A 19,534-nucleotide genomic window follows, 5' to 3' on the forward strand; every position below is an offset into this window, starting at 1 on the left:
GGGGTTTTTGCACCGGTGACTTCATCTGCCATCATTAATCAGTGAGCTCTCAACCCAGCAAGCTAATTTAGAGTACTGCTTGTGCATTTGATCAGCAAATGTGAACTGTGTGTAATGTCAGCAGGTCAGAAGAGGTGATGGAACATGGGATTTTCACTTCAGTTCCAGAAAGGGCCATAGTTGCTTCCAGGAAGCTGAGCTTGGCACTGGGTGTGGGGAATTGAAGAGATTTATTTCACCATATGAGAGCTCAGCACTTGATCATTCTAATCAAGCATTTTCCAATCAATATGTTTCTTACAGGCTTTCCAAAGGCTGCATTAGAAAAGCAATTTTATTTATTTTATGACCCTGGAGCCCTAAGGGATTAGGGTGTGTCAACTTTGCATGTCTCTGTACAGGCAGCGAGAAAAGAAGGGCTGGGCCGTGGGGAGCAATGTTAGCGAGATCAGCATGGCAAAAATCCGTCCCTGTACCTCATTAGGCTTGTTTCTGTAGCATGTCTTCATGCACGGGGGTCACAAAGCAGACACTGTGCACAAGGCATTGCCTCTAGTCCTGCTCCATCTCCAATACCCTGTTCAACAGGACAGCAGAAGACAGCTACTCCTTTTTTTTCAGATTACCACTGAAAAAGCTGTTTCACCCTCTGTTTCCAGCAGTGTGGGAAGTTTCTTGTCATTCTGATTACAGGCAGTTCTGTATCTTTTTAAAAGACGTACAGGACCCACTGAGGTGTCTCTTCCTGCCCATCACGCAACTTCTCTGTTCCCTATCTGATCACTTTTTTCCCTAACGAGGCCTATAAAGGCGTATTTTCATCTGCTGCCATCCATTTCCCTTGTGCCAGTTTGTACTCACTTCCCCGGTAATTCTCTTCAAGGATTAGCCAGGATTAACCTTCCCATGCTTTTCTACCTTTGCTTATCTCTGGGCCTCCAAAATAGAGCCAGCTTCCTACTGTAGGATGAAGCAATCTCTGTGGGCCAGCAGCACCAAATGGTTTCTGCCGCTGTGCTGTGTCATCCACATGTGTCCTGACTTAGGGGCACTTATAAAGGCTGCCCACATGCATGGGAATAGCTGAGCACCATTCTGTCACTCATTCCCCGGCCTTGAGGAATCAGCGTCCTTAGTCTTCCTGTCTTTGCTTTCCTTAGTACAGGCAGTGCTAAGAGGCTGCAGAGCACCTGGTGGTGGGAGCCTGGCAGTGCTGGTACTGAAGGGAATGGGCCTTGTGGAAGATCAAGCAGGGACAGCATGAAATTGCCCTCCCAGGAGGACTTCAGTGCCTAAATGGTGCTTGATCTTGAAACTTCCTGTGGCACGATCGGCTCTTGGTTCCTGAGCTCCCTGCTGCAGCCCATCTTGGGGAGCAGCAAGACTGGAGGAGGGGACCTCTAAAAGTCTCTTTGGCAGAGCCTGGAGAAATGGCTGAATCTAATTGTATGTCTTTCCTCCAGACCATGTTGCCTTTACACAGAAATGGAGAGAAAAACAGAGCCTCCTGCCCCCGTCTTGCTTTGCATGTAGCAGCATGTGTTATCCTTTATGTAGCAGCATGTATTATGCTTTATGGATAACATGGAAGAATTTATTTAATTAATAACAAAAAAGAGAGCTTCGGTTCCAAATGAATTAGTTGGTAGCAGACATGCAAATCCTCCGAGCTTTCCCAGCATCAATTTTCCACTAAAGGCTCAGGCACTGTCCTGCAGTTGGAGTCAGCCTGCCTGCTGCTGCTAGTGATGCTACATCTGTCCCTGGGTGTTCAGAGCCAGCTGCTGATATGCATGCTCTGGCCTCTGTTGTTCGCCCATCTAAGCAGAGTAGCTTTTGGCATGGGAGCAAGAGCAATCTTCTCCTCCTCCAGGAAGCAGGGATAAGAGGGTGGAGGGGGTGGGGGGCTGTCTGAAACCCTTCTCACCTCGTCCTGCCAGACAGCTAACCAGGCGTATGCATGGAGGGCTGAGGTGGAACAAAATTTACACAAAACTCACTGTGATCACTGTTTCCGTTGTGCGGGCTGCAGTATGGCTACGTCCTCATATGGAAACTAAAACATGACAACAGCTCTCACTTGCTGTACATCGCCCTGTGTGCTGGATTCATGTCGTCAGATTGTTCCAAAGTGAGTCAAGGTGAAAACAGCCCACAGTACATTATGCATGCTTCACATCTTACACGTATCTGCTGTATCTATTGTACCTAGCAACACAGACCATAAAATACATACCCTCTCTTCCAAAGAAAAGAAGGAGATGTTAAACATCAGTGCATCACAAGATTTGAGTTTGCCTACATCTTACCTGAAGGACTCTCTGTTAAAACAGGAGTGAAGCCTTTGGAGACAATCATCTCGAACTCCTTTTCGATGTACCAATGCATTCTGCTGTGTGTGTGCATGCATGAGTGCTTAAACATATGTAAGAAATTCTGCTACCTACTTGAAGTAGAAAATGTAAATTACTCCACCAACCCCTCTTCTTTGTGCTTGTCTTTTTCTGTGTAAGAAGATAAAGGAACAGAGGGTGGATTTCTTCTGCGGTCCAGCCTGTACCTGGAGTGTGAGAATTGATCACTCTCCCCATTTATAAGCTGGCTGGTGCAACAGGTGCTAGAAGCTGGACTTCAGGTGAGAATTAAGCAGCAGAAGTTGATAATCTGCTAGGAAACCGGTGCTCCAGCCTGCAGCATTAGAAAGGTGAGCATGAATTTAGCTCACCTAGGGAAGTTTATAAGTTTTTGTTGGTATCTATTTTTATGCAGAGAGGGAGATTGAGGGTGGCAGTTCTCTCCAGGTTCCAGCCAGCAGAGTAATGGTGGAAATGGGAGCAGCGTCAGGTCTGACTCACGAGTCAAAATTCACCATCCAAGGTCAGTAGCTCCATCAGCACCTACTGCAAACAGCAAAGCCTTCCTGCTGCTCACAAGGCACAGCCCTGTCCTTGTTTTGTTACACAGCACTCATTTTCCTCACTTTATTCTGATTGGTAAATATCTTTGTTAGTTCAAGACAATGCTGTTGGCTTTCACAGAGAAGAAAACGGGAGAGATAAAAAGAGCCCATTTTCCTCCACAGTGGATACGACAATAAAAGATGAAGAGGGGAAAATAAAAAACAGTATCCAATAAAAGAAAATTTATATAAGCAGGATTAGTCTTTTCTTTCACTGAGAGTACAGAAGAGCATTTTGAGGACCTACTGACAGCTATGTACACTGTGCTGTAAAATCCGTTCAGCTGCAGAGCCAACCCTCTCATTCCCTTGTTTTCATAAACCCAACAACTTCTTTTTATGAAAGGGCAAAGAAGGTGGCATACTAGCTTAGCAAACACGTTACTGCACATGAAAGAATTATTTTTGAGCAGCAGTTTCTGAAGCACTTTCAGCAGCACTGTTCTGCGCTCCCAGGAAAGCTGTGACAGAACTGATTCGGCCTCACAAAGCAAGTGGGGGAACAGGCAACTACAGAGGGCTTTTGGGGAAATGAGCTTCCTGGGAAGATGACAGGGCAGGGAGAGAGGGAAATGAGAGAAGAGGCAGTCCACCTAGGCAAAAACGGTTCACGTGTTTTATAGCATTTTATATCTTCGAAACACAATGCAAGCATTGAATTAAGATATTACCCCATGGGTGGAGAGATCTGGCTCCTCCACCCACTCGTTTTAGTACTAGCCAAACTGAATGAGAAAGGCTGTATGCTGTTTGGCCTACTGGTCATACTGCTTTTTGGCTTTTTTTCCTTTTCCTTGAAGACTCTGTGTCTCCTTCTCAAAAGCTGGAGATGTTGCTGGTACCCAGCAGAGACCTGGTGGACCCTTTTGAGTCACCAGCACGGCGCATCTGGCTAAGCCCTGCTTCTGTAGCTTATTTGGCTGTTCTGGGTCTAGTGCTGGTCGATAGAAGCTCTTTATAGACACGGTACTTTTATATTAATTGAACAGAAAGCAAAAATACACAGTCAGACAGCATATAGGAAGTTATGATCAGTGTTTGTGCAGGGAGTGATTTATTTATGGTGTTGTTATCAGTAAGGGTGCATGCAGAACACGTGTAGTTATCACTCAGCTCTGTCCTTGGCCTGATTTTCCCAGTAATGTTTTGTTTCTTGCCTGATCTTGTGAAGCGCACACCAAAACTCCAATTAGATTTCCACATTACAGTGTTCTTCCGGGCAACTTGCTGCTTGTATGGTGTGGAAAATGGCGAGGAAGGTGGGAACAGAAGCCAAACGTGAATGTTTCAAGATGTTTTTTTAAACCTTTTTATACATTGTGGTCTGGCTCTCGCTTAGTTCTCCTTTGCCTAGCTGCAATGTGCGTCCTGCCCAGCAGTAGCCTAGGGTCCACAGTGTGTTTTCTGCAGGAGTGACCCTGTGTTCAGCAAAAGGTGAACCTCGCTCTGGCATTTTAGCTTACAGTTTGCATGTCTCTGAGAAGATCTTCACCTGACTGCACTCCCTGCAAAAAGGAGGGACCTACAGACCTCCTAATTCAATAGGAGGAGAGATAATTTAAGTCCTTCATAAACGCTACTTCTTGTGTCTGTGCAGCACAGTGCTACAGGGGTAGTTGAAGCCAAAGGAGACTTACTGTTGCCATGCAGACGCCCCTTCCTTTGGTCAGCCCCAACCGTCTCTTGAGCTTGATCTCAGTTCTCACTCAGGATCAGATTCAGTTCTGTGTGCAGCTGTGGTCTGGGGCTTTCCAAAGCCGCTGCCTGGGAATCTGGTGTGGCAGCAGAATGCAATTCGCTGCGTGTGACCTCTTGCTGAAACAGAAAACAAGATTGCCTATCTGCAGAAGAAGTGAAAAGAAGCAAAACAAAACAGTACAAATCTCCCGGGTTTCTTTTCTGACTTGGTAAGACAAGGGTAATCAGATCTCATAGAGTGGTGTGCCAGGAAGGAAATTTCTTCCCATGTGCAGCATACAATCAGCCAGGTGCAAGATGAGGAAAGGAGGTTCGTCTTCCTCTGAAGCATAAGGTATTAGCCCCTGCCAGAGGCTGTGTACCAGAGATGTGATTAGATATGGCAAATTTTACGTTCCTCTGCGCAGCGTGAAGCTTTCATTTCTACGCAACGCATTGTAACAAGTCAAACAATGAGTCATCCCACAAGGGGGAAAAGGAAAGAAAGCTTTTATCTCCCAGCAGACTGGAGATAATCTGCCTACCTAGGTATAAACAACTCTTCACCGTGCTGCCTTCTCTCCAGGGGAAGGAAGCTGTTCTAAATTCATCTGTAAAACAGATACTGAATTGTCACACCTCCCAGGGCTCTCTGCCCAGGCCCAGTAAAGGTGGCTGGAAGGGGCGTGCAGAGAGGGTGCACAGTGAGCATGGGTGGGGCCAACAGCTTCATCTCCTGCCTGCTCTGTGCCTCAGAAGGAGCAGCTGGGGGACAACGGCATCCCGCAGTGGAAACCTGGAATGAAATAATATCCTAGAAGGGATGTTGAAGCATCTTCTTTTTCAGAATGTCCAGAATAAACCGAGATACCTGAACTAAAAAAGTGTCGCACCGCCCAATACTGAGCGTAATCCAGACATCTCTCTCTCGCACCTTGCCTGGAGACTTTGCATGTTACGGTGTGGGGAGAAATGGAGATTCTGTGGTATTTGCCTATATTCACATGCCTTGTCTGCTTTTGTAACACAGTCTTGGTCTCTTCCTGGTGCAGGTTTGCAGCCCGTTTACTGGAGCAGGGACGACGTCGCACAGTGGCTCAGGTGGGCAGAGAAGGAGTTTTCCCTGAGGCCGATCGAGAGCAACACTTTTGAGATGAATGGCAAGGCTCTGTTGCTCCTGACCAAAGAGGACTTTCGATACAGATCTCCTCATTCAGGTGAGGAATTCTTATGGAAGCTACAGTTGAAAGGAGAGAAGAAACTGCAAGAGGGTCTGAAGAGGGACTAAAGAGGATAGAGTCATGTTTGTTAGGGTGGGCTGGGCAGTGGAGCAGAGAAGGGACAGAAACTCTTAAATGAGGCAAAGACAAAAAACAAGAGGGAAGAGTTGTAGGTAAATTTGGGTGTAACTCCAAACCCAAAGATACAACCTTTCTCTCCTTAAAAGTCTTTGCAGAACTCACAGAAAGCAGGCTTCTTTGGCAGCATTCCATGACTTCCAGCTCTTCCTCATAAAGTCTTATCTTTTTGCAGACCCAACTACAGCAGCAAGTTAATCAAGTGCTCGAGCCTCTTAAGAAGCTGACATTAGCATTCTGTCTCACAGCTGGCTTGGCTGATGTGCTGCTAAGAGTGACTGCAAAATACATCCCTGGGGGACCTTTCCTCTATTTTACAGCCCCTGTGGGCTTTACTTTACTTTACCATACTCTCTCACGTGCTGGAGGCTGGCCCAAGGCACAGCACAGATAGGTGTGAATCTGTTGACCTGTTGCTCAAATTATGTCTTCATTTATTCACACAAGTGATTTAGAAATGCCTATGTGGTCTTCCTGTACTTAGATCCCCCGCAGTCTTCCTGCTATGGCTTTACAGTCAGAGTAAGCCTCTGCCCTCCTTTGTCAGGGATGTTTAACTAAATATGACTTATTGGTTCTATACAAGAGTTGGGAGCTTTTTTTTTTATGACCATGCATGGTACCTCTGTTAAATATAAAGGTTTACTCAATCACTATAGATGATCACAGAGTTTGTACCAGGTGGTTACAGAACTACTGTTACCAGGCTTACAGCACAAGGCTCACTCAGTGCAGAAGCACAGCTGGTGCAGTTTGGCTCAGGCTGCTTCTAGCTCCTTTGTGACTCCTTGAATGCATCCAACCATCCTCCTGCAGAATCTGTCTTTCATACTGTGGCTTATGCTTATTCTATATAAAGTTTTCAAAGCATGTACTTTAAACCAAGAATAATTTTTATACAAGGAAGTGCCACACATCTATGTCTATCACTAGTATAATACAGTAGTGAAAACTGATGCCTGGAAACATCCTTTGTTTTGTTTTGGTACTCATTTTGAATGATTTCATTGCAAAAATTAGCCCTGCTTTAAGGCAAAAGAAGTATTAAAAGTGGGCAAGGACTGTAAAGGACAACTCCGTGTAACTTGTTTGTTATTCCCCTTATCATACCAGTGCCTTGCTGCCTACCAGTTATTTCTCTATTCTTCCCTTTGTGTGCTGTGAGGGCACTTGAAATGAGTCGGATTAAAATGTTTGTTGGCTGGAGATAGAGTGTTCTCGGAGAAGAGCCTCTGGCTTGCAAATCCACACTGTGCAGAAGGTTAAACTCTTGTTTACCTAAATTTGAGTTAGAATGGCCTCTGTCCCAGCTCTTTCTCTCCTCTTTCTCTTCAGGTATTATTCCTCACTGATAATAAACATTTTCGTGGATATCTCAGTCAGTCTCTGTAAATGTAAATGACTATAGGTAAAGTACGCCTCAGCGTTTCCCAGAAATAAACTACATGTGAAACGTAAGAACTGTGAAATAATATTTGCTATAGAGCTTAAGTTTTTCAAAGAGCATAAGTATATAAAGGCTCTATCCTTTCCACTCCTGGTTAAACCAGTAGAATAGCATCCACTCCTCCCAGTGGCTGTACCAATAAAATGGGTATACAGCCACCTGCTGTACTCTGGTTTAGCACTGGCCCGGGAAGAGAAAGTGAGAAGAGACTTTTGTTTTTGTAACTAATACAGTTGTGTCTTTGTGATGCAGAAGTGTAAATATTTTGTTAGGTGAAAAAGAAAAGTGTATTGCTTGGAGTGTTACAGGACTAGTTATAATTATGCCACTATTGCATTCAAAGATGCAAATTATGAGGTAAAATCACTTTTTAGACTTTCACGTACTAAACATGGAAAAGGTAACTGAGTTCTTGAGGCTTTGTTTTTAACTAGATTTTCAGGTATTGCAGTCACTTCTTAAAAATGCCCTGAAGTCACTACCGAGACAGTGAAAGCAGCTGAGATGCTAAAAATAAAGGAAGCTGAACTATGGAAAGCAGGATAGCTTTAACTATTTCATACTAAGACGATAAACTTCACTGCACGTAGAACATTGGCACATTATAGAGACAGCAGCTGAATGGCATGCAGCTTTCAGTCTCATAGGAGCAACTACTAACCCCACACACACTTGAGAAAACTCTCCTGGAAAATCCAAGGTTTCCCAGTTGAAACTTTGTTAAGTTCCTTTTCAGATAATAGGCTGCTGCTGTACCTTGTCCCTCTGTACTATGAGGTAAGACACCCAGGAGAGAGGGAACAAAATTAGAAGCTGGGAGACTTTGTGTCCTGTATTGTACCTTTTTACTTTGAAATGTCTAGCAAGTTGCATCACACAAAACATGTAAGTATGTAAATGTTTAATGCAGATTTTGGAGGGAAGGCATCAGTACAAGATGAAATGCATAAGAAGACAGAAAATGAGTCGTTAATATTGATCTGCGGTGGTCACTGAAGTGACGTGTTCCACTAAGGAAGGAAATAACAATTCTGGTAACATGGGCTGGGAGGAAAAAGTGAGGAACAGCCTGCTTGCCAGCCCAAAAAGAGACAAACGTTTGGATTGAGTCATGGAAAAACATGATAACGTGGTGCAGTACAATTCACTGCAGACACTTCTGTAAAATAATGATACAGCAACTCTTCTAATACTGCCTGTTGCAGTGAGCTCTCTACGGATCCTAGTGTCTAGAAATAACTAGCTTTGTGATCCTATTTGGGCTTTCCTGAAGTCCTTCTCAGGACACCAGAAGTGACGTACAGCAGTTCCTATGGCAGCTATAGCACTCAAGAATCTCCATAAGTTGTCACCACAGCAGGGGTTACATCTCTTCGTTCTTTGCAGGTCTTTGAGTTTACCCCAAAGTAGCTTCTCAAAGTGAGAGTTCTTCCTCCTATGTATTTCCTAGATTGGAGTATCACAGTAGCGTACGGCCTCTGCCCTTTGGGGCACTGGTGCTGCATGGAGAGGCTTTGCAACATCTTCCTCCTTGCCCCATAAAGCCTAAAGTGTTCAGTAATTAAGGAATAGCACCTTGTTTGCTCTCAGCAATTCAGTGCATAATCACATACTCTGCATTTAAGAATTCTCTGGCCTGAGGCGTCTCCCTAAAAAGACTGAAGCTGTGATGAGAGAAGGTGGAACACTGGAATATTGCTTACAAAGGTTGTGAACTCTTGAATGGGCACTTGTGTAGCCTGGAAAAACTGTATCAGGGTAATAACAGCCACTTCTTTTCATTCTCCCATTCTTGCAGAAGTGTGACATGCTGCTTTTCTTTCTCTTTTTTTTTCCTTTCAGAGAAGAACCTTGCAAAACAGTGAAATGCAAAATTTTGTAACAGGCCCGTTTGAATCTGAAAACAGGAGCCAGGAGCAGAATTAATGCATCAGATGGCTAAATGAGACCTACTGTTTGTCTTTCAGGTGATGTTCTGTATGAACTCCTTCAGCATATTCTGAAGCAAAGGAAGTCTCGTATGCTGTTCTCACCTTTCTTCCATCCTGGGAACTCTATCCATGCTCAGTCGGAGGTTTTATTACATCAAAACCATGATGAAGGTAACTGTCTTGTTCTTACGGGAACTATTATTATAAAAGGGTGACTGGAATAAGGCTGTACAGAATGTTGTCATTTTCTGGCTCCAAAGTTGCTTAAATAAAGTTGCTGTTCTCCATTTGTCTCTGTAGCTGTTAACAGTCAGTTGGTCTAGGGAGTTGACTGTTCTCCATATATTTTCTATTATTTTGTCCTACTTCCAAAGCTGCCTTAAAAGGTATAGCAGATGTAGAGCTAAACAAAAAAGTCAGAAAGTTTTATTGACCACATTGATTTGTTTCTCCTCACTACCAGTTGGGTATACAAAGGTACTTCATGGACTTTTAGTATCCTGGAGATGCAGCTAGGTGCAGTTGTTTGCAGAGCAGGAGAAAAGGCAACATCAGAGAGGAACATTTAGCACAGAGTCACTTCAAATGACAGTGTCGTCACATTGTGCCAAAGTTCCTGGCATTGAGCCCATTTTGTTGCTCAGCTTTTGAACTGGTTAAACAACTCATTTTGAGAAAAGGTTTTTTTTGGCAGCTTTCTCTCATTTTTACCATCAGTAGAACTATTTGCTTCAGTTATTAGTTAGCCTCCTAGTAGTGTCCTTACACACCATGCCCGTTACAGGTGGCAAAGAAAGAATAGATATATGCTTGTGGCATTGCAGATTTGGCCTTCTCTTTATTCAGTGCACATCAAAATGTTTCCTTCAAATGAAAAGATACAATGCCTAAGATTTTTAAGAGATCCCTTCTATGAAAGCATCAAATATGATTCTGTTTTGTTTCTTTTTTTTAATAGAAAAAAAATAGGAAAAAGTAGTGTTACTCCTTTCTTTTTAAGGTAGAAAACAGCAGGATTGGATTAGGATTTCACCCGAGTTTGAGTTTAACATTTAGATCCTTCAGCTTGATCACAATGCAGACAATCTGTTCTTTTTCTCCATAGATAGCTTTGTCCAGAGACCTTCAAGACCATCCACAGAAGCAGTCCACCACAGCACCCCAACCATTGAACTGTTGCATCGTTCTAGATCACCCATCACCAACAACCACCGTCCATCACCAGATTCCGATCAGCGGCCACTGAAGTCGCCTATGGACAACACTGTCCGTCACCTCTCCCCAGCCGACAGGGTGCCAGGGGCAAGGTATCATCAAGAGAACAACCACCAGGAGCCCTATCCTCTCTCAGTGTCCCCGATAGAAAACAACCACTGCCCACCTCCTCCTGAGGTGCTTCAGAAGCCCTCCAGCCCTCGCCAGGAGAACACCAGGGTCATCCAGCTGATGCCCAGTCCTATCATGCATCCTTTGATACTGAACCCCAGGCACTCTGATTTCAAACCACCGAGGTTGTCTGAGGATGGGCTGCACAGGGAGGTAAAGCCAATCAACCTGTCCCACCGAGAAGAGTTAGCTTATATGAACCACATCATGGTGTCTGTATCTCCTCCTGAGGACCATGCAATGCCAATTGGAAGAATAGCAGGTAAGTGACCTTCTGTAGGCTGCGCCAGATTTGAAACTTTTCATTCACAACTTACCGTGCCATTTGTTAGTAGCTTCTCATTTCTTTTTGCCACACGGTGATCTCAGCAATTATTGGCATTCTGCTAGTTTCACCACATCTATCGTTTAGGCAGTTAAGTATGATTAAAACAGTTTCATGACAGGTAAGCAAAGATGCAGTGACATGCTTGTGACCACAGAATGCGTAATTAGTACTGAAGCGTATAAGTCCTGACATTTGCTGCCTCTCTACCCACTAGCAATCCGTTTGTTTCCCAAGATACTTATCTCCCTGCCTTGTCCTGCAAAGAGATAATTTTCCAAGAATCTCATTCCCTTTAGTGTTGAGTTCTAGGCAGGCACTTTCTCTCGGCTGTATTTGAGACTATGCAGTCAAACTTGCTATTACAGAGATGGTGGGACTAATGAAATCTCACCTCAGAGTCCTGCTTTGTAGGCTTTCCTGTCTTCTCATGCTAGGATTGTCCCTTTTTACAGAAACAAGGTTGCCTTTGTCCCACACAAACCACAGTTATTGTCTCACTTTTGTTATCGTAAATAACTGACATCACAACAGCTGAATCAGGAAGCTGAGGTTACAGAAAATGTTTTTTGTACTTGAAAGGGAACTGTAAATAGATAGGGAGAGTGGGAAGGGGAATCGAACCGCTTCAGAAATGTGCTGAATGCCCCACTAACTAGTATGTCTTGAGGGGTGTAAATACACACCATACGCAACACACCCAAAAACATTCCATACATTTATATCAGCAGCAAATTAATGTGATACTCAGTTCCTGTGGGCTGTTACACATGTCCACATGGGTACATCGAAAGTTACCTATCTCACCAGCTAGTCACATGTCAAGCACAAAAAGGGCCACGATCCTTTCATGTAATAGAGAGATGAGCTATGAAAACGAATCTTTTGGAATTTTTGGCTGGCTGACATTTGCCTCTCTTCTTTTGACTTTTATTGCCCACTAATCTCAGCAAGTTAAAAAATATGGCTAATTTTGTGGCAGAGAGGACTCTGTTCTGATTGCATCTCTGGGGTTTTTCTTTCCTTAAAGTAGTGTTGGATTATCAGGGGAGTTGTTAATTTTTTTCTTTTAGAAGAAAACTTTCTCCAAGAATGAAGCCTAGACTGGAATGAATATAAGAAAAAAATGGGGTTTTGTTCTTTTTTCCATTTTCAAATTTAAACCGAGGGGTTCTCTTACATGATTGGGAATCTTTGGTTTCTGTATGCATTGTGCACTGGATCCACTAGCACAAGTTAGTGTTATTCTGATTGACTTCTCATGGCCTGTGAACTGTAGCTGGACCCCTGTAAGGGGCTCACAGCTTATTTAAAAGCAGCCAAATCTGAATCAATGCCAAAAATGTAAACAGGCTGTATTTTATACCTGAAGTCAACTTTGTGCTTTTGAATTCAATGGCAGCATAGCTAGGTCCAGTAGCCACATACCTTTCTACCTGCTCCCTCCTCCATCTCATAGCCTTCAATTTAGAGGTCTTGACATTATGTGTTTTTGTTGTATAAGCATTTCTTTTGTGTGTCAGTATAAATCTTTTTAGATGTTAGTGTCCTTATCTTCACTAACACCGCTATAGTTAACATGGAGGCTTTTGACTAACCATGGCTCACTACTTTGATTTAAGAAAATCCATGAGAATTACAACACTTGATTCTTAACACTGCAAACATAAATCAGTATAGCTGTATTGGTGAAAATAGCTTTTTAGAAATTATTGGCAGTATTGATATTATTTCCATTTTATGGACAAGAAATTCTGACGGGTAGAGTTTTGCAAAGATTTACCAATAATTCAGTCACAGAGCTAAGTATTTATCAGTTTACAAGGGTGAGAAGAGAGCCTTGACTTTCTGTTGACTTACCTATTTGCATGCAAGTGATTTTCATGGGAAGCATTGATGAGGAGCAGCTACTAGGGAAGCCCCATGTGCTGCTGACTAAAACATTGGACAGAGCTCAAAAACGTGTTTTATTCCCAAATCAGATATTTTAAATTGTAAAATAAATTCTCCCTTGACTCAAGATACCTCACAGCCTCATAAACCTGTTTACTTGTAGGTAGTCTATTTTTAAATGCCGTATGCAATTATTTGATGCTGAGAAAGAAAGCAGTGTTTTCACTTCGTGCTGTCCATAGTGCTCTGTTTTCACGAAGTCAGTCACTAAAGCTGTGGACTTGCAGACAAAAAAAAAAAAGAGGCTCTGACTGTCAGACAAAATAATGACCTTTACGTATTACTAGATAAATCTTACCTTTTCATGTAATATCATTTCTTAAAATATTAACTTTACTGGTAACACACTTTTACAGCAAAGAGTTTAAAACTGAAGGCCTTACTTTCATTTATTCTAAGGCCATTTTACACTTCTTTGCAGGTAAGAGGCATAAAGTTACTTGTTAAGGTCCCATCTATAATTCATCAGTGGCTTGAGTTGATTTTGAAAACCTATGTTTAGCTATCTTAACAAAGTACACATGAGTCTTCAGCATAACTTTGTCAGAGCTAGAAGTCATTAGATTGGGATGATCCAAAGGTAGACTTGTATTTCTGTAAATACACCTGCTAAGATTTAAGCTGCCTAACTCAGGCATCAGTAGTCATCTATAGCTATGACATCATTTAAAAATAAAAAGTCATTTAAAAAAAATCCCTAAGAAAGGAGTTTAACAAAGCAGTGCAACAGACTTTTTTCCCTTTGGAACTGCAAATTCAAAGCGATGACAGTGTTTGTTGGTAGACAGCCTCTGACTTGAACTCCTGCAAGCAGACACTCCATCTGGCTGACTGAAAAAAAAAACCAGACCTTCTTGGTTCACCCAGATTGTGTCAAAGGATTCCACCCTGCAGAAATAGAAAAACACATCACTCTTTTTTTAAACTTGGTTGTAGTTTTGATCAAGAAAGGAGCTTGAAATTAGCTCTCTGCAAAATGGAAATTCCACTCTCCACACACCTCTGACTAGGAGGGTTTTGTTATCAAACATTGTAGGACTTTGATATCTCACAAAGGTACTTCCCCAAGGTACAAGGACAGATGAGGGTTCCTGTGTTGGCAGGTTCTCTGAATGCATCAGGGGTGAGACATGCACAGCACCAGTGGTGCAACCACTGCCACCAGAAACTGTCTTTGCAGCCATGCTGAAGTTCTGCCCCTATTGCTTCCCCTGAGAGCTCTGCTGTCGACTTCTACCAGAGCTGGCTGTCAACATACAGTTGTGTTTAGGTGTCAAAACTGTATTTTTTAAGATAGCCAGATACACTTCAGCTTGCTGGAAGGAAGGAAAATCGGTACCTGACATAGCAGATCTAACCAGAAACCTGTTAGTTGCCTAAAGGTAGATATGGGAATCCCTGCGAGAGACAACTAAGGGATTATCCAGTAACAATAGGTTTTGTTTCACCCTTATTTTTATTGCATAGAAGTTGACTTAGAAACATGAGAATGTAATGACGTGTTGCAAAATACCTTGCTTTTAATTCAGTCATTTAAAACTCAGTAAGACAGTTCTGAGCTTTTTGTTTTGTGAGAGGAAATACTTGCTGAGCACGTTTCTGAGATTCTGAGATTTTCAGTTCTCAATGGTTTTCTTTACTAGCTTTCTGGGACAGAAAGCTTGTCCATGAATCCAGGCAACCTGTGGCAGTGAAACTTGGGTGATACACACTGTGCTACCCCTTTGCTTTGGCATTGCCATTTGTCCAGTACAGAACCTAACCAAATGGCTGTGCAGATAGGAAGGATGAGGTGCCAGAGAATGACTGTGGGTGCAACTCAACTCCTCCCAGGTGTTCTAGGTCCTGTTGGAGCCGGAAACCAAGGAATACCATGAAGCTATAGGTCACCCTGTGCATGCCTTAGACAGACCTAACCACTTTGTACAAGTAGCTTGGTAGGACAAGCATAGCTGTAGCTCCTCACCTTGCATATTGCTTTTGATTCTGCTCCACACTTAGGAGGGAAAAGAATTGAAAAGCAGGTAAGTCTCTTGTGCCTGCTGTTGTCTATTAGCATGCTATTCTTATCAGCTGAGTTACCTTAGCAACGAGGCTGTATTTAGCTTTATAAGCTGCCAGATCTGTTTCTTCCCCATCAGGAGTATAAGGAAAAGCCAAGTAATGTTTAAACAGTTCAGAGGCACATTACCTACTACTGTATTGGTTTGGCCCATAAAACTATCGACTGCTGTAAGAAGAAGAACAAGCAAGATTCTTGCCCTGCTGAAATCATGAAAGAGATCCACCTCCAACTCAGCTTCTGACTTGGGATTTCTGCCCCATCCCTCAGTGTGCCAAAAGTCCAGAGAGTGCAGGAGCATAGCCTTGAACCCAACAGATTTGTGTACCTGACTTCTCTGTATAAGTAGTCAAAAGCTGAAAATGCAGTCCTCTGTTGAGAACACATCAGTCATGAATGACTCACGCTGTACTAAAGTCTACAAAGTCTACAGTGCTTAAGATGGGCATAGGCCATGTGCTGGTTCTGAGCACAGGGAGGTCTTTCACCTCAAGGCCCTGTAATACAGCAGTTTTGCAGAGGTGCCTGGAGAGAGGTTGGAGGGGGAACAGGATCAGGGATTCTCCTCTTCCTTAATTTTAAAAATTTAATCACTTCCTAAAAATTTGTGTAGAAGAGGAAAAGACTGGGGGAGTTAACTCAGCAAATCTTTCTTAGAGTGCTTAAAAAATCAGTGAATCAATGCTTATTTATTTTATTTTATTTTTTTTACTTCAGATTTGAGCTGGAAAGCTTCTTTTAAAGGAGAATAAGAAAAACAAATTCAGCTGATTGAGTTACTAGATTCATAACACTAGCCTTAGAGCTTATACATTGGAAGTCACCGTACGTCAAAGCACTGCAGCATGGTTATTCTTCATTCACAATCATGACAAGTTGTAGGATGATCCCCCTTTTTTTTTACCAAGTAATTTAGCAAAATCTCTTGTATAAATGCAGTTATAGCATACCAGTTTATTTCCCTTCCTGTACAAAAATGATTCTACAGGCATGATTACTATAGAACAACCCATGGTAGGTAGTAGGGAAGGAGAGTGGGAAAGAAGACAAAAAACAGTTATACTTGTTTAATAATGGGGGTAAAATCCTATAACTAAGCACAGCTTAGGAGTTCAAAGTTTTGCAGCAACTAATACTGTTAGCCCTCACATAAGGGATGCAGTTTCCTGTTTCTGTTGCTATTTGGTAGTGTCTATGTGCTCTGTTGTGCTGAAGTCCCTACCCCAAATGTTTACTGTCCAAACAGAGAAGGTAAATATAAAAAAAAGTAAGGGCACACAAAGGTGAAAGGTGTTTGCAAGAGTGCCAGCACTGATCAGAAGCAGTGTGAAAGAGAAAGCTATACCATATAGCAAAATAAAATCTATCAGTAGACAGTGTCTGACCAGTCCCCCACTCAGAATCCTAAGTGTACTTCCAGATTCTAGTGACCAGTAACACCTCCTTTTATGCTACAGTGCCTCACATTTGCAGATTCCAGTTTGTTTGAAAAATATAGTAACCAATTTAAAAACTGAAACAACTCAGACCCTGCACTGCTGTTCAGTCTGATACTCCTGGTTTTATTCTTCACTACCCTTCTCTTCATAGCAGCAACCTGAGCTATCCATAAACCAGGTAGAGGCCAGGTATATAGCTTAACGAACTCCCTGCTCCTGCTTTTGCCTCTTGCAGCTTCTAAAGCCAGCCATGATGTTGCTGTGATAATAGCTGCTTGTGCATCAGTGTTGCAGTTGCATCCTCCAAGTGAAAGCAGAACCTACCCAACTCTGTGCCTGCCTGCTACTGGGGCAGTGATTTGGATTCTTGTATTCAGTTCAGTCTTTCTGATCTTTCCTGGGGCTATGGACTGTCTACACGTGCAAGTCAGTGAGCACAACAGGTGTTAGTGTTAAAGGCTTGAACCTAATTCCCTCTCATAGTCGTTTGGTCATTGGTAAGTGACTTTATTCCAGAGTGACAATACTGCTTTAGAAGTAGAAAACGTCTAAAAGAAAGTCACTGATTGTGGACAGATGTGTCCACAGAGACCTGCTGTAGTACTTGGTACTGAAAAGAACCTGCCCTATTTGGGTTTTCTGAGTGCTTCAGCCCTCCAGACAGTGAATAAGCATCACTGTTTGATTTGTTACTGTTCCCAACTTCTGGATCTGCATCATGAGTTTCACCGTGCTGAACTCTTATGTAAACTGAAAGTGTTTGCTCTTTCTTCATTTGCAGAGCATGAGGGCTGACAAACCAAACTTGGCTTTTGTCGTGTGCTTCTCTAGAGGTATTCTGCTTTCTTTAAGAAAGCACATGCTGTAGGAGCCTACTGTCTATATGCCTAAGAAAGAAAAGTGAAGCAAAGTGATGGCTATCTTCAGCTACCACCATACATGATCCCAGCAGGGTTTGGCAGCATCATAGTGACTGGTGGGCTTTTGGGAAGCACTGCCTTTACTTAGGGGCAGCTGAGGCAAGACAGACTTCCAGTCTTAGCAGCTGAGCAGTTACCAGTTACAGCCTGGCAAACTACAGCAAGCCATAACAGTGTTTCATTTTAGCATGCAAAGTTGTAAGCACTGGGAGTTGAGTGCCTGATTTCCAGGTAGCTGATCCTCCTTTGCATAGGGCAGCAAGTGTGAAACTTGAAAGAATCAGGGATTTTTGGAGTAGGTATGTCCTATCACTCCCATTTGGATATGACAATTATAATGCCCCTGGCCTTGTTTAATCACATGTCCTTGCAGTCAATTACAGTGTTATATCTGCAGTATGCACCATATCAATTTCAAGCCTCTTGTGAAAAGCCAGACTACTACAAAGAGACTGAAGTATGAATGAGAATCAAGCTCACACAGTTCCTTTTCATAGGAGAAGTTTTCATTAAAACCTTGAGAGCCGTCTTAACATGGCATTAACAATAAATTTCAGTATGGAAGTGTGCCTTCTCTGCCAATATAACCAATGTCACTCAAGCAATAGCAGAATGACAACAGCTTGGATAGGTAGTTTCAGATTTTCTGTGAAGTGTCTTACTTTACAGATGCCTGCATTCTGCACAGTTACAGGAGCAGAAATTGCAGCCAGGGCTTGTTCTGGTCTTTACAGAAGGTATCAGCTATAGGAAAACTCAGTCAGCTAGCCTTCGTCCTTCTCATTAGTGTTCTGCAGTGTCTAAGTGTCATGGCTAGATGGATGTGATAAGTGGGTTCAGAGTACCCTCAGCTGCCACTGAGATCAGCAGGATGTTAAACACCTCAAGTACATGGCCTTTTTTTATGAAAATATGAGCCTTATTTTCCCTGTATATTGCATAATTTCTTCAGACTGGAGTTGTGTCAGTAATTCAGATTTTCGTCTGCAAGGGAAACCTGCATTACTTTAAACACTTACTTAAACCAGAACAGTACACCTTAGTGTTGACACTACATTGTACTCTCTTTGGAGACAGGCTTATTTAAGTCTTATTTTAATACTGATCTGTTAGAAATGGCATACAAATGTCTGCACTATTTTATAGGATTTAAGATGTAGGGAAATTCTCTGCAGCGTACTGTTTTCCCTCTCTGTTGAGGGAAGGGTTTGGCTCTGTCTAAACGTGGAGATTTAACCCTGTTTCATTTTTCTGTTAGACCCATCAGAAGCGACAAGTTTACGACTTATGAAGAAGTCCTTTCAGCAGGGAATTCCTGGAACCATAGCCTCCAGCTGTGCTCACACTGAAGACAGAGCTCTGGCTTTTGGGTGGAGCACAGAAGTGAGGTTCTTGGACAGTTGTCTCCAGCTAAAAATGGCTTTCCACTGTTAGAAAGAAAACAATACAGGTCAAATACTTCACAAGACAAAGATCATTTGGGCTTGTAACAGAGCATACTGGAGCTTCTCACATTGTGAGATCAAAAATTACTACCCTGGTTGAGTACCATAATAAAGTCACTTCCACTTTTGCTTGCTTGCATGAAGTAGAATTCAGAAGACAAATGTTCATCCTTAATCTTTACTTCTCCTTATTAAAGTGTTTGGTCAGTTCTCTGGTGTCAAACAAGATGTGAAGTGTTTGTAGGATATCAATGAACAGGAGAACAGGCAGAGGTTGAATTTCTTCCCCTTTTCCTTGTTGTTCCCCTTCACAAGCAATTAAAGTGAGGAAAAGCCACAGGAGGATCAGAAGCAGATTTTGTTGTCAGAATAAATGGAAGGGTGAGCCCTACCATTGTGGTGGAGCAGGCAAAAAGAACACTTGAAACTTAATAATGAAAATACTTGTCTGTTTGGTGGGGATGGAACAGAATAGGACAGGGAAAAAATCACATTTCTTAATAATGTAGTCTTTATCTTCCAAGATCCTCATCTATCAAACTGTCCTTTCTCAGTCTCTGACCCATTCATTACATATCCTTTGGTATCTGAGTGCTCCTTTCTACAACCACATGAGGAATATGAACCTTTTG

General features: G+C 42.6%; 1 protein-coding gene across 11 annotated transcripts in view; it reads left to right on the forward strand.

Moving 5' to 3' along the window:
• Nucleotides 1-19,534, forward strand: part of ETV6 (ETS variant 6) — a 132,763-nt gene that overhangs the window by 93,994 nt on the left and 19,235 nt on the right. For 6 of the 11 annotated variants that reach the window (NM_001199273.3, XM_046907890.1, XM_046908057.1 and 3 more), the window contains 3 exons: nt 5,689-5,853; nt 9,409-9,543; nt 10,478-11,020. In NM_001199273.3, coding sequence (NP_001186202.1) covers nt 5,689-5,853; nt 9,409-9,543; nt 10,478-11,020 — 843 coding nt within the window. Of the gene's footprint in view, nt 1-2,769; nt 2,878-5,688; nt 5,854-9,408; nt 9,544-10,477; nt 11,021-19,534 lie in introns of all 11 variants that reach the window. The other 5 variants (XM_046907643.1, XM_046907721.1, XM_046907834.1 and 2 more) reach the window with 1 other exon arrangement.

Source organism: Gallus gallus, chromosome 1 (assembly GCF_016699485.2).
Source record: "Gallus gallus isolate bGalGal1 chromosome 1, bGalGal1.mat.broiler.GRCg7b, whole genome shotgun sequence".
Taxonomy (NCBI): Eukaryota; Metazoa; Chordata; class Aves; order Galliformes; family Phasianidae; genus Gallus; species Gallus gallus.